General features: G+C 45.2%; 1 protein-coding gene across 1 annotated transcript; it reads left to right on the forward strand.

Moving 5' to 3' along the window:
* The first annotated feature begins 267 nt into the window (after positions 1–267).
* LOC122455497 (serine protease inhibitor Kazal-type 5-like) lies at positions 268–15,530 on the forward strand. The gene is made up of 11 exons (XM_043490693.1): positions 268–367; positions 1,617–1,642; positions 3,060–3,196; positions 3,973–4,039; positions 5,878–6,008; positions 7,159–7,246; positions 9,411–9,502; positions 11,343–11,442; positions 13,971–14,098; positions 14,430–14,493; positions 15,405–15,530. The coding sequence occupies exons 1-11, from the start codon at positions 310–312 to the stop codon at positions 15,528–15,530; spliced, it is 1,017 nt and encodes a 338-aa protein (XP_043346628.1). The 5' UTR covers positions 268–309.
* Positions 15,531–15,779: the final 249 nt, after the last annotated feature.

Here is a 15,779-nt window from a genome sequence, read left to right on the forward strand (position 1 = left end):
TGAGACTCCTCTGGTTGTATTTGAAATTGACCTGATCCGTTTGTAAATTTCTTACTTTGACATGATCTAGGGCATGACTCAAACTTATTCTGTCCCTATGGAAATTAATGATGTTGATGGAATCATTAGAATTTGAAACTCCCCTCAGCAAACTGGTTTCACAGCTAATGATGGTTCTTGGGAAAGTTATGTCACAATCAAGGTGGAGTATCTGGCCACCTATATATATTTGATCCAAGCTCTCTCACTGGGTTTTACCAAGCAATTCAGTAATAAACTAGACACAGGCCAACAGCCACTGCCCTTACCATGAAGACAGTAGATACCTTTGTATTCCTTGCTCTGGCATTTGTCTGCTGCTTCTCAGGTGAGTAACTTTTGCTCAAATCTGCACGGGATCTTATAAGTGACACTTCAAATCGTAGGAAGCTTTGATGAAAGATAGGATGCATCCTTAAAGAGATTTAAATGTCATCCAGCTGGAGAAGTGGCTTGTTCTAAGAGAAAAAGCTCCATCATTTTTGTGTTCTTAACATTTGTAACAAAACTGGTTTTTTGATGAGTATTTGTGAAATTGGCACTATGCATGACGTTGCCATTGGTGACTGGCCTTTTCTCCGGTAAGTGAAAAGGATGGAATTCCACCAGCGGTGTGAGAGCATCCACTTTCACTCATTGTGATGGGAAAAAATATAATTCTGCTGTCTAAATACTTTCTTTGTGGAGATTGGACAATTTGTTGTCCAGATTACAAAAAAAAAAAAAAGGTAATTGAAATTTTGCACATGGAAGTCAAGGCCAGAACCAAAAATGTAAACTGGTTTTGTGAATTCCTGAAAATGGGAATTTTTCACTAGCTCTGTTAGCACTGAATGTATTTTCCCAGGAACCTACTGGAATGTTAAGTGAAAGGCTGATGCTGTGGGGCAAACTTTTCTACCATGCACCCCTTCATTGTGAAAAGGATGTAGGAGCGAGTTCCTTGTGGGTTCACTGTGACATCAGGGAGAGAGAGAAAACTATCTACAGCTAGTACTGCTTTGGGAGAGGGATACTTATATCAGCTCTCTCTAATTGCCCCTCTGCTGAGCCATTATTAGTTGACTAATTTTTTTCAGGCACTGCAGTCAAAGTGGGCCTTGAGGATGAATTTAGAGGGAAAAATAGTGTGGCTTTATGGGTTAGCTCAGGGGTTCCAGGTTTAAGTGGAGATGTGGAAGAAAAGACAAAGAGATTTGTGGGAGAAACAGCTACATCTGATAGAGGCTGGCGTCCCTGGCAAAGCGATGGAGCGAAGCAGTTAGAGTCTAGTGCAGATAAGCAGTAACAGACGTGTCTTCAAGACTTTGGTTTCAAGAAAATGAAAAATAACACAGCAAAGGAGAGAGAAAAAATGGGGAGTGTACAGAAGTATGGGTCTGGAATGGCAAATTCTACATGCCAAGAAAAATCTGATATATTACTAGCTAAAAAGTTACATTTGTTGGGCCCATTAGTGCATTAGATTAGCCTTCATCCAATCTTTTCCATTATTTGAGTTTATGAAGGGAATACTTTTATCTTAAATTTTCCTCAGGCTTCATAATATGGTGTCTGTGTTTGTGTTTTTGTCGCAGGTATTGCCAGCAAAGATATAAATAAGGTTAGTCCACCTCTTTCTGCTAGATACGTTTCCTAAATTAGCTTGTTAACCTAATTAGCACCTAAAAATAACACAAAAGGGCTGGTAGACTTTAAAAGAAGATCAGAATATTCCCCCGCCCTGCCCCCAATGGTGTAGAACTGAGACTGTAAATCTCTCAGATACGTAACTTCCACCATTGATAATGGCAAAAAGAAAAGGAGTACTAGCTCACAGCTAGGCTTTGGGATGCTTATCTGAATATATTTGGCCCAGAGAGCTCATGAGATGCAGGTGAGAGATAGTGTGAGAGACGCTTTTCTCATGGTATTTTACAACTTTTGTTTCTGATCCAACTGGCATCCCATGCTGGTGACAATTAAAACCCATGCAATTTAAACCCACTTTTTTGAATCTCCAAAAAATGATTTGATTCAATATTTGAGCTGAATCAGCTCAGTTTTTATTTTATGCAGACCCATTTGCTTATCTGCAGTAAAAGCCCACTTCCATAAGGAGCAATCCAAACCAATAGCTAGCTGGAACATTAATTCTGCCCAGTCTACATTTCCAGCTGTCCACTGGCGAAGGCATTGGCTGATGTTCTAGTAGAGAACATAATATTCGGCTTGCTAAGAATTTAATGCTTTGCTGAAGTTCATCTCTTGTAACTGAATCACATGCTGGTTGCTCTGCTCTGTTAGAATCACCATGTCTGCACTGAGCTGCCCCTTTTAGGGTTGCGTTCCCTCCTCTCCACTAGCTGCTTTTAGCTCATTCCACTGCAACGCATGAGAATTTCCAGGAGGGTGAGTCATTTGGGTTATAACCACACACTCTTCTCTCCAAAGTTGTAGCATCTAAGAATTGGGTAGTATGCCTTTAAATAGTTGGTGAGCCAGCCTTCTAGTGGCCCTCGCTATGTTTCAGAAGCCAGCACAGCCCCACCGGAGCAGCAGTGTATGTATGTAGTTAGGCTATGCATGTTGCATTAGTTAGTAAACCTGGTTCTTTGGACTCCACTGTGTGGTTCTCCATATTAAATAAGTTGCGGAAAGAGCTAAAGACAGGATAATGGGCAATGAGGACGGGATGCTAAGACACAACAAGAGTGGGTTATTGCCTCTAAAGGGCAAAGGTCCTGAAATTTTAACCACTCTGTGCAGAAAAATATCAAGCTCTGATAAGTTTCAGAGTAGCAGCCGTGTTAGTCTGTATTCGCAAAAAGAAAAGGAGAACTTGTGGCACCTTAGAGACTAACAAATTTATTAGAGCATAAGCCTTCGTGAGCCACAGCTTGAAGTGAGCTGTGGCTCACGAAGGCTTATGCTCTAATAAATTTGTTAGTCTCTAAGGTGCCACAAGCTCTGATAACAGTTCTTAAACTCCCACCCACCACGGTAAGGGAGGAAGCCATCCATGGAATGCTCTCTTTTAGCTTTTGCAGGATGAGTGCATGGAATTTTGGCCGCTCTTACGCAGTGGGCTTTTTTATTGCAATAGAGATAACAACCCCGTCCGCGGCCCTGATGGCAAAACACACACCAACAAATGCGTCATGTGTAGACAGATGATGTGAGTATGAGAAATAAACAATTGCATCAGAGTAGCTAAAGCAACAGCTCATGCTGCTAGACTGGTTGTTTTCCATGTCTCCTCTCCTCTCCTTCTCCAGATTCAGTCCTACTCTTGTGGGACTTAATTCCATCTGTATGGCATAAACCCTTGGCTGAGGGATATACTGCAACCTCTGACCCCCAGTTCAGAGAGGTTAGTTTCTGACTCCCAAAAACCTTCATTTTCCCCCCAGGAATCATAGAATATCAGGGTTGGAAGGGACCTCAGGAGATCATCTAGTCCAACCCTGCTGCTCAAAGCAGGACCAATCCCCAATTTTTGCCCCAGATCCCTAAATGGCCCCCTCAAGGATTGAGCTCACAACCCTGGGTTTAGCAGGCCAATAGCTCAAACCACTGAGCTATCCCTCCCCCCAATCCTGTTACCCTTTGAAGCCAACAATGCAATGGCAGGAAATAACAGTGGACATGTCCAGAAAAAATTCAGTGCATGTTCTTAGCTTCTGGTTTTGCATATGTGCCATTTAAGAGAAATTTGATATGGAACATGCATGGCAGAAATGTCCAGGGGGAAAAGAGAAAGAATGATGACTGGCCACAAATGGAGAGAGGCCAAGCAATTTGTGCATGTGTAGCTAACTTAGAGCCTGAGTTCCGTCCCCTTGCGTGGGTTCAGACAGGTTTGCGGGATGAGGTTCATAGTCGTTAGCTATTTTGGTTTTCCAGTTGAGGTTTGTGCAACTCCCTGTCACTCTCTGCCTCCCCTTCTTTCAGGGCAAGTCAAATAAATAATGGATTAACGGGTGGAGGAGAAAATGTGATCAGAAGTCCGACAGGAAAGGTGAGGCTAAAGGTTATCCAGATTGCTACCAAAGCATGAAGGGTTTCTTTGTGCACTCAAAGAAGTGGCTAGATTAATGTATCTGGCCCAGTAGCCTTGTGTTGGTTACCTTACCCACTATGATTGGAAACCCAAGCTCAGTTAATCTGTGAGTAAAGGGCCATAACAGCCCATTTGCCCACAGGATCAGGCCAAAGTCTGTTGTTGTTACCATGCAGGCAGAATACCAGATATGTGCAGCATTTGGCAAACCAGAATTCAAAGTGATACCTAATTCTGCTCATGGTCCCTCTCCGATACATGCCAGCCTGCAAGGTACAGCCTGCCTCTGATCTAGAGCGTCAGCTCTTAGTGCAGGGATCGTACCTCCTTCGTAAAGCTCCAGGCACAATGTTGGCACTTGAGAAAAAATGAATAGCAATAACCCTGTGTTGAAGCTCTGACTACGGCAGGATGTGGGAGCAAATCAGCCCTTATTGTGTCTCGTTTATCTTGATGACTTTCACGGCCAGCCCTTTTCTCATGTGATTGTGTCTCTTTTGGTCTAGGGTCTTTTCCCTTTACCCCTTTGCCTTTTTTATGTCCGTAAGTGGAATGGTTTGGGTCAGATGGGTACCTTCCCCACTTCACTCTTTCTCTGAATGGTGAAAACCTTTAACCCTAGAGAGTCCAGGCTACTTTAAAAATCCACAAGGGAGATGGGGAAAGCTGTTCCATGAAAAATCTAATCTAAACTCCCCCTAGCTTGGTCAAGTGCGATCCAGAGAGAGGAAGGATGGTTCAGTGGTGCTAGCCTGAGGCTCAGCAGTCCCAGGGTCAAATCCCTGCTCTGCCACAGATTTCCTGTGTGATATTGGGCAAGTCACTTAGTCTCTCTGTGCCTGAGTTCCCCGTCTGTGAAATGGAGATAATGGCACTTCCCTACTTCACAGCAGTGTTGGGGGGATAAATACATTAACAATCATGAGGCACTCAGAGGTTATGATAAAGGGGGCTAGATATGTACCTGTTAGATCCTAGAAGGCTGTGAACACTCTGCAGTGTAACCCTACTGGAGTGTTGAGAATTATATATGGAGACCCCAAGGAGTGCAAAACCTAGGCTGAAAGTGTTCGAGCAGATTGTTCTGCAGAAGTTGCCTGGAGTGAGAGCAAATTGATAAAGAGCAGCAAGTCACCAGGAGCAATGGGAATACATCCAAGAGTTGTGAAGAAACTTAAGAATAAAATGACTGAACTGTTGAAAATATATCTTATGGTTGGAGGGTAGCAAATGTTACACATCATTTTAAAAGGCAGTAGAGAAGATCCTGGGAATTACAGAACAGTGAACCTTAGTTCAGTACCAACTACAATGGCTGAAATGATAATTAAAAATAGAATTATACAACACATCAGTGTGATATGACAGGGACCATCAATGTGGCTTCTGTAGAGGAAAAATTGTGCCTCACTAATCTACTAGGATTTATTGGGTATGTCAATAAAATAGTGTTTCAGACCAGTGACCAGATTTACCTACCGTCCTCCAAGCCACCTTCCACTTCTACTGTTGGGCTTTTACATGTTTGGTTTGGTATGTTGCATTGTGCTTTTAGATTTAACTGCCTCTTAATCCATTTTAATTATTTGTGCAGAATCAGGGCTGCTTTGGAGCTGTTTGTAAGTTAAATTATTACCACTGCTCCCTCTGTATGTTAAGAGTGTTGGGAAAAGTGCTAGAATACTTGCATTTGCTGTGCTGCAATACTTTCCTGGTGAGAAAGCCAATGTTTCCAAAAACTCAGCCAGTAGAACACAGGAGACACCTTGCATAAAATGTGCTACTCCCTTCTGCAGGATGAGTGCAGTGAATTTCGATCACAAGTCAATGCTAACGGAGAACTCATCTGCACAAAAGAGAATGACCCCGTGCGTGACGCTTCTGGCCGGCAGCACAGCAACAAGTGTCTCATGTGTGCAGAGAAGTTGTGAGTATAGAAATTTTCCTCCAAGTAACTCAAGCAAAAGGTGGAACCATGTGTTCCAAGTCAGAGCAACTCACAGGTATCGAGTCCCACCCATGTTGTGCTTTTGAGATCCCTGAATCCAAGTGGCCCCACATAAGGTGCTACTGTGTAAGTCTCCACCACTTGCCCCTCTTCCTCCTTCTGTTTGGTGTGAAGGCCCTGGGGCCAGGTGAGAAGCAGCATGGGGCAGCAGAGCAGAAGCAAAAGCCCAGGAGATGTGGGTAAAGATTGAAAGTCACCTCCCCTGCTAGAGGGGAAGTTCTCTCTGCTATTGGCAGCTCCTGTGAAGTCTTCCACTCATCTCCTGTATCGTCCAGATGTCCCCCACTCAGCTTCCTCAGTGAATCTGCAATTGCAGCACTGATATGAAGGCACCATCTCGGTCGGCATGTAGCATGCAGCGGGAATGGGGAAGAGAAATTCAGAGAGTAGGACAGAGCCATCAGGAACTTGTGGGTTTAATTAGGAGGTGGTGGTGTGTGGTAGCAGGGACATTTTGGTGGGTGTACAGGGAATATGGAGAGGGTGTTCAAAATTGTATTAAGGGCTCCATCTGAATTCTGTTATGCCCCGAAGCAATGTTTCTACCTGTAGCTCTACAGAGGTGTCCCCCCAGTGCACACCCGCTGTGCTCACTGAGGGTGGGCAAACCTCCTGAGTGAGGGAAGTTGCAGATTTGGGAAATTCTCAGTATGATCTGGTGTGGTCAAGTGGTCTCAAAGCTCCTTTGACTTGGTATGAACCATAGCCCTGTAGTGCCATAGTTGGAATCTGTGGTTTTTTGTAGGGTCATTAAATTCAATCATCCACTCATGTTGTTCATGCAGCCTATGTCATGTATGAAGGTTAGAAATACCCCCCAAAGTGGGCAGTACACAGCATACAGGCTATCTAGTTTCCATTCAAATTTTATCTCCTACCTCCCCCCCGCTCCTGTTTGTCAATCGACTTGTTTGGTTGCGTATTTCACTCTGTTCTGCTGTTTTCTGACCTGTTTTTCTAGTGAATTTTTTTTCAAGCTTCAGTCAAGCTTTGGAACAAACATCACTCATCTGCAAGTGGGAGTCGGCCAGTCCTGGGCTCACTTTCTCTCCTTATCCCTTTCTTCCAGCATAGAAGATGCTCAAAGAGGCATCCAGTTTGGTAGAAATACGCAGCAACAAACTGTGAACAGCCTTGATGGGAAGAGCACGTATCAGGTGAGGCTCAGCTTTGTGCAGATTGCTACCTGCCCAGGAGCGGTTACCTTTACACTAAGATAAAGAACATATATATTGATGATCTCTGGACAGTGGCACAGTCCTTATGTACTTCACTACTGTGTGGAAGGAAACCCAGATTCTCCTTCCAATACCTAGTGGCCTGGTATTTAATTTTATTATTTATTTTCTTGCTGCATTGGTAGGAGACCAAAGTCCAGGTCGTAGCCATGGACTGTAGTTGTCACCAGGCTGGAAATTCAGCACGAGGACATAAGACATAAAGCCCTTCACAATATTGGGGAGAGCAACGTTCATGTAGCTTCTTGCCGGTCATAGTTTCTATCTTGTGAATGGTATGATAGGCACCGTCGGAGCAAAGCCGGGAGGGAGGGGATCGGACAGGCGTGCGTAGCTATGGAGGTGGTTCCTGATGACGGAGTGACCCGCACCGTTAAAGGCTGCACAGAGATGGAGGGGAAGGGGAAGGAGAAAAGAGTTTTAATCAGATGAAAGAAGGCAGTTACTCACTCTGAGCCTTATTCCTCCTCCATTGAAGTCAATGGCACAACTCCTGCTGACTATACAAGGTGTGGCACCACGACCTGTCTACACTATGGAAATTAGTGTAGAGCAGAGGGGGACCCAGCTTGGAAACAAACAAAGCTATTGCTGTGTTCAGGATGAGAGAAATTCCTTGTTCAATGCAGTCTTGGCTGACACAGTCTGGGTCATGAAAATGGCCCTTCAGCCTGGATTTCTTTCTTGAGATATCCTTGTAATAATTTAGGGTTGTCTGTGGATTCAGCCAGTTTTCCTCCCCACCGCCCTTATATGCCAGTTACTGGTTTTTAGAATGCAGCAAACAGAAACAAACGGCTTCTCAGGCCAGGCTGGTGAGCCATCCGCTGCGCTTTTATGACAAAAGTTTTGTGCAGCCTGAAGGTTGCACAAGACTTCCTCCTGGAGGAATTGTAGCCAGTAGTTCTGGGGAGAGATAAATCCAGTGGGCCTGCCTCCATGGTGACACCTAGGACTGCTCCAAAGCACGCAGAATCTAGCTCCCCCCCCAACCCCATGGCCTGCTCCCTCACTACAGAACAGGACCATGATAGTCCCACTGTTTAAAGGGTCCTGTGTTCCCTGGGGACAGGAATTTTCCTGGCGCTCTAATGTTTGGGGCCTACAACTGGTTTTGGAGCTTTTCCATGAACTTTTGTACCCCTGCATTGATTGTAGCCAACCCTTTTCCATGAGAAGACTTTTCTCTAGTGATCTTATCTCTGCGTGATGTGTATCCAGCATCCTCCTCTTTCCGCTTGCCCTGCCGGTGTGTTTATCTTTGAGCCCATTCCCATAAAGCTCTCGCCTTCAGCAAGTTCACAGCAGCTTTGTCACTCCTGGTCCTTATTCATTCCAGTCTCTCCTGCTAGGAGCCATCCTTTCCTATGGACTTTCCCTGTTGCCACAATGCAGAGCCGTGAGCAGTCACTGTTTGCTCTGTCCCAATCCCCTTTCCTGTTCTGGGCTTTCAAACAGTGTGTTTGGTCTAGTTACATTTGGCTTTTGTTGTATTGCTTATTACAGCACCGTGGCTGTGCGCTATGGCTGGGTGATATTTGCTTCATGCATTGTTATCGTTGTTCCCAGAAAGGATGGCTGTGTACGGAGTTCCCTGCTTAAGGAGTTTACAGAAAGAGGGAACTTCACCGCTGCTCTAAACCAACCCCCTGTGCAACTGCTCTGGGTACCACTCCCGGATAATGATGATGAAGCAGGTCACACTGGTGAATGTAAGGCCCATTTCATCAGTAACCTGCATCATTGACACCAGTGCAAAGTGGGTGCATTCGGATTGGATAGTGTTTCTCACGCACACACTCCCCACACACATTCTGCACTGGTGGGAACAATGACACAGAGAGCGAGCAAGGTAATGGTGAATCAGGCCCTAGGGCTTACAGAAGTCTTACCTCTGGTCACGCCACAGGTTCTGGTGAGTACTGGAGCCTGACCAGAACAGAATATTAGATATGCTGCTCCTAGTCACAGCCAGGAGTTTCATTGCTGATGTGCGGGTGGTTGGAGTGGCAGAAAGATCTCAAAGATTATAGAAGAGCCCAGAAAAACCCCCACATCAAATGTGTTTCTGTCCCTTTCACAGAACAGCTGCAGCCAGTCTGGTGGGACCTCTCCCTGCCCTGCCGATAGTCAGGCTGCTCAGGGCGATAGCAGACCAAACAGCGGGTATGGAGGGTGAGTATGGAAACACACAGCTACTTCTGAGTGACGAAAGCAATGGCTCGAGCCGCTGTCCCAGTCTAGTCCCCATCTGCGGTGACAGCCTGAAATCAGGCTAAGTTATAACTTAGTGGAGAGAAATACTTCCAGCTTCTGACCTCCCCAGATCTGACCTGTCTGTCCTCCTCTGACGACTATTGTAGCAACTTTTAATGCACTGTCTCTCTCCCCCACCATGCCCACCCTACGTGAAGGAGCTGTGTTGCCACTGTTCATTGGGAAAGGCAGACAGAACTGGGCTTCAATTTCATTAATGCTAGCTAACCACTGCAGTGGTCTCTCTTCCGAGAGCCAGGCTCATGCTGTTCTGCCATCGCCCCATCAGACAGCAGCATGTAGAACACAGGGTCCCTGCGTTCCTACCTGGGCTGGAATGCAGGATGGGAGCTGGGTGTTCAGACAGGTGTGCTCATTGCAGTGCTAAGCTGTGAGTGACATCAGAGAATAGCACAGGGGTCAGCAACTTCTCAGAAGTGGTGTGCCGAGTCTTCATTTATTCACTCTAATGTAAGGTTTCGCGTGCCAGTCATACATGTTAACGTTTTTAGGTCTCTTTCTATAAGTCTATAGTATATAACTAAACTATTGTTGTATGTAAAGTAAATAAGGTTTTTAAAATGTTTAAGAAGCTTCATTTAAAATTAAGTTAAAATGCAGAGTGCCCCCGGAGTGGTGGCCACTGAAAATCAGCTGAAAATCGTGCCGCCTTTGGTACGCATGCTGCAGGTTGCCTACCCCTGGTATAGAATATGTTGCCCCTTTGGCCCGAGCACTTAGCCAATATGCGAGGCCTTGCAGGGCTGTTTCCATCAGGAGGAAGCATTGATAAGAGTCAGGTTTACTCATGGTGCAATTTTGTTTCTTGGAGACATGTCCCCACTGTCCTGTTGCCCTGACCACAGGAGAATACAATAGTAGGCTGTTTCCTTGCTCCAAAATCCCCTAGTCTGCCAATTCAAGGGGCTCTGTGTCCAAGAAGCTTTGTCTTTCTGCCTTCTCTTTTCAGGGTCATGTTCACAATTCCCTCCTCTTCCTCCTCCTGGCTTTCTGCCTTCAGCACATAAAGCCTGCAACCAATCTGCTAGCCACCGTATTTGTAATCAGGGAAACCTTTCTGACAACCCGCCATGTGCCTTGGGCAGTCCCTTCATTGTTTGTACATATCTCTACTCTGTAAATGAGTTTAATTGCTCCTTCCATTGAGCCTGAAAGAATACTGCACACATGCACTGACTTCCACTCCATCTGTGGTTGTCTTTAGATCAAAGATTCACCTGATGGAAGAGGTGACCCATGCCTGCTGATAGTGGGAGCGGGGAGGGGCAGAGCGAGGGCAGCCGGCTTCCACAGTGTTACTGAACATGCTCAGTGCAAGCCAAGCAGAAAATCTGGGGGAGGGGAGCATGTGACCCAGTATGTCCCCCCCACCCATAAGTCGCCTCTGCCTGATGGCAGCCATTCTCATGGTTCAACGTAACCTTCATGGAGATAATCCATGTTAGGCTTTCTTTTCCAATGAGAGACCAAAGTCATTTGCCCCATCCTCTGCCCCTTAAACAGGCCAGACAGAGGGAGGAAAACAATGGGAATGGATGAGAACAGCTCCATAGAAAGCTTTGCTTTAGTGCCAAGCAGGTAGGTGGCCTGGAAATTGGATCCCGAAAGTATATTCGAGAAATCTCATGTAATAAGGACAGGCAGGAAGCTGACGTGTGTGCATTCACCCTTGTTAGAGGCTTTATGCGCCAGGGCTACACTACAAGAAGCTCATGCTTTACCTCTTCCTTCCTTCCAGCACACAGCAAGGCACAGCTCAGTACAGTGGAATCTGTGGAACACAGTCTGGCATCAACCAAAGAGAGAACCAAGGTGTTGGCAATGGCATTATCATTCCGGTAAATCTAACTTCACTCTCTAGCAAAATCCAGGAACAAAGGAGCAATCTCTAAGTGTCTAGCTAGCACTGGCATCACGAGCCATCAGTCCTGATTCAGAGCAGGGCTGTGAGGCTGATGAGGAGCCTGGCTAGAGACTCATGAAGAAAGATTGAAAAGATTGGGATTGTTACCTTAGAAAGGAGATGGAGAACAGGGGACATGAGAAAAGTCTCTAAACTAATGAATGGTTTAGAGAAGGTAGATTAGAGCTTCTGTTTTCCCTGTCTGCCACACAAGAACAAAGACACATTCATTTAAATGAAAAGGTGGCAAATTCAAAAAGGAAACACTTTTTTTCACACAATGCATAATTAGACAGTGGAACTCATCGCCACAGAAATTCACTGAGGCCAAGAGTCTAGCAAGATTCAAACAGATTAGACCTTTATGTGGATTACAAGAATATCCAGCGTTATCACTAATTAAGGTGACCAGATGTCCCGTTTTTAAAGGGACAGTCCCTTTTTTGGGACTTTTTCTTATATAGGCACCTATTACCCCCCACCCTGTCCCGTTTTTTCACAGTTGCTATCTGGTCACCCTATCACTAATGCTAATAAAATTTTTGGAAGGGATGTAAAACTTCATGGTTAAACTAATGTCTAGCTATGAGGGGCTAGGATGAGGACTAATGTGGGGGACAGACTGTCCCGATCTGCCTGCTGTTAGATTCATAGATCTTCCTCTGAAGCATCTGGGGCTAGCCACTGTCAGAGACAGAATACTGGAGGACATGGACCCGGAGTCTGTTCAAATCTGGTAGTTCCTATGCTCCTATGTTCTAAGACAAGCTCTGGGTTATAATCAACAAACCATGTCAGCGACAGCTTGGTTATATTTTCTGACAGAATTTCAAAATGGAAGTGTGAAGGACATGGAGAGGTTTGTGATAAAACAGGACTTTATTGAATAACTGGAATCGGTTTGGAGAGTAAAAGCAACCACCTAGTTTTTCGTGGTCATCAGCAGGGTTAGAACCCAGGAACTCTGGATCCAAAAGCATAGGCCCTGCCTCATGAGCAAAAGGAGCAAATTCCATTAGGGGGCAGCGGTAGTAGGCTAATATGCTCTTATGAGGTCCAGCCACTAGATGGAGTTATGCAACTCCAAGGAATCTTCTTTGATAGGAAAAAAGAAAAGGAGGACTTGTGGCACCTTAGAGACTAAGAAATTTATTAGAGCATAAGCTTTCGTGAGCTACAGCTCACTTTGATGCCACAAGTACTCCTTTTCTTTTTGCGAATACAGACTAACACGGCTGCTACTCTGAATTCTTTGATAGGGTTTCAGATTGCCTTGGATATGAACACTGTCACATAAGGCAGATGATAGTCACAATGTGTTGTGTACAGGAAGGAGTCTAGCAGGGACCTGCAAAGGTCACGGTTGTCTGGTTTAACTTCATTCATTGCATGGAAGCGGGAGCAAACAGCACATTAATGGAATTAGCAGATGATGCTAAACTGGGAAGTCTTGTAATAACATTCTTCAGAGCAACATTCTTCCCTCGTTCTTTATGTTCCCCAGAATAGTCAGCCATAAGATCAGAAAATGAGAATCCCTTTCCCAGCAACCGTATTAATACCGGCAAGTTGAAGAGGGTTTAAAATATCTGGAGCTGCGCACAGTGATAAAAGCTTAGAGGTTAAAAATCCCCTCTTTTCCGGATGTAACTCTTGATCTTGTTCCTGTTCTCTGAATGGATGTCTGAAATTTTTTAAATAGGAGAATAACAAAATAAGAATGACTCTCAGTCTCCTGGTCTGAATTCCTGACCAGTCAATATTCAGGCTGCAATCCCTGAAACTTTTAGGATTCCTGGATATTTTTACAAATGAACCAGCTTTGGTTTGAATACTCACAGACAATGGCCAATATGGCCCCATGAATAACAACAATGTGAAGTCTCAATACCTATTTTTCGATCGTTTTTAGCGTTATTTGGCAAGCTCCCATCAGTTTTTCTTTTTTGCCATCTGATGGGTGCTGTCTGCCAGAGGAGACAGACATCAAAGTCCTGATCCCAGCCACCAATCATTATAAGAGGTCAGTATTGAAAACATCCAGCAGTTTCTTCTACAGTAAATGTATATGCAACGATCCTCTGACAAGGGATGTCAGCAGAGATTAAACCTGATACATTCAGCACTAATTGTACAGGTTTTTGCTACTCTAATAAAGGAATAACACTGTGAGCAGATAGCAGAAGTAGGTTATCTTCTTATGTGAATCGGACCCTGAGAGAGACCTAACACACTGAAACGTGGTCTCAATAAAGATCAGAGGAGCTGTGGAGTGTGTGTTTGTTGTATGCAACATTGTACCCTAGTGGTTCTCTGCTACTGGGGAGTGTAGTTGTAAATGAAGATGATGTGATTTTAATCCTTCTGGGAGGATAGGTCTCAAGTTCTGTTAAATTGCAAAAAAAAGGTCTAATTGGATAAGGATGCAAAGAAACATCAGATATTATTTCCTCCTCTTTTTAGATGGACTGCAGGCGGATTCTGCATGGAATAAAGGGTGACGCAATTCTCTGCAGAAATTCCTGGGAACCCATTTGTGGCACGGATGGAAAAACATACAGCAACATATGCTTCTTGTGTTCGGAGATGATGTGAGTATGAGCAACGGCTTCCAATACCTTGCCATTCTCCTTTTACAAGTGTAATGGAGTAGTCCTAATTCTGTCATGGCTAGCGTTGCATGGTCCTTGGTGCCTTGCCATGAAACAAACACAAAGTAGAAGAGGCAAGATTAAAAGGATGAAGTCAATTAAGATGCAACAAGCATCCATGGCCCCTCCTGCCCCAGCAAAATGTGATTTTAAAACTCCTCGTAGACTTGGAAACACCAGCCCAGTGCAGTGAATGTCCAGAGGACTTGTCCCTCGCTGGGAGAGGGTGGTGGCACTGTAACTGCATCCATACCCTTTGTCCCTTCTGCAGGAGAACTGGAAACAGCATTACAGTAAGGACTGAGGGGGAATGTGCCAATGCTGCTTCAGCAAAGGTGAGGCTGCATTTCATACACAACACCAGGGACTGCTCAATGCTTCTCGTTGTCACTGACAGCAGATAGTATTATTCGGGTTGTGGTGGTGCTTCACGGCCCCAAGCAGGGATCAGAGCCCCGCTGTACAAGGTGCTGTACAGCCATGATGATGAAGGGTGTAGTCCCTGCCTCTGAAAGGAGAGGTAACATAAAACAAGCAGCATGTGCATGGTAAGGAGTAGTCACTCTCCTGCCTAGCCATCCCTGTAGAGCTGAGACCACACACACAATCTCCATCTCTGCCCCATCCTGGGTAGCTCAGATCTTGTCCCGCAGCTGCTGACTCTTTGTCCAACAGGCCCAGAGTGGCTTTGACTAGCTGGATTCCCTTCAGGCCGTACTCTCATCTTATCCACAAAGGGCCCAGTTGTGACTCACGTTTAGAAGTGGACTGCAGACCCTCCTTTCTATACTGTCTAAGGCCTTGTCTACACTACAGGGGAAATTCGATCTAAGCTACGCAATTTGTGTTACGTGAATAGCGTAACTCAAGTCAATGTAGCTTAGATCTACTTACCACAGGGTCCACACTTTGCGGTGTCGCTCTCCAGTTGACTCCCCTTATTCATCTCGATCCAATGGGGTACAGGAGTTGACAGGAGAGCAATCTGTGGTCAATTTAGCAGGTCTATCGCCGATGCACTGATCGCTGCACGTCGATCCCCCAATAAGTGTAAACAAGCCCAGTCTTGCACCCCAAGAGAGAAAACCAGACATGCTCTTCTTCAAGCTGAATATTTACATGGACATCTCCCAAACCTGACACCTGCTGTCTTTCCTTCCATTCTCAAACCCACAAAGATAGCAGGGCAGGGGCATTTTCCCACGGTGACCGCTCACCCCAGTATTCTGTTGTGTCATATCAACAGGTCAACTGCAGTCAGTACCCCCAAACCAAAGGGAGAGTACTGTGCACCCACATGTCCCAGATGGTGTGTGGAACAGATGGTATGACATACAGCAGCGAGTGTATGCTGTGCAATCAAATCCTGTAAGTACACTAATACTCTCTTTGAAACATTTACTCCTCAGGGCAAGGCTGCTCTCCCTGCCTTTTTATAATAATATAGATAGTTCTTATATAGTTCTCCTCTCATAGGTGGATCTCAAAGTGATATTCTTCCCATTTCACAGACTGGGAAAATGAGGAACAGAGAGGCTAAATGACTTTCCCACGGTCACAAAGGAGATCAGTGGCAGAGCCAGGAATAGAATCCTGCCTCCCTGACTCCTAGACAGCTGGA

This window comes from Dermochelys coriacea, chromosome 8 (genome assembly GCF_009764565.3).
Source record: "Dermochelys coriacea isolate rDerCor1 chromosome 8, rDerCor1.pri.v4, whole genome shotgun sequence".
Classification (NCBI taxonomy): domain Eukaryota; kingdom Metazoa; phylum Chordata; order Testudines; family Dermochelyidae; genus Dermochelys; species Dermochelys coriacea.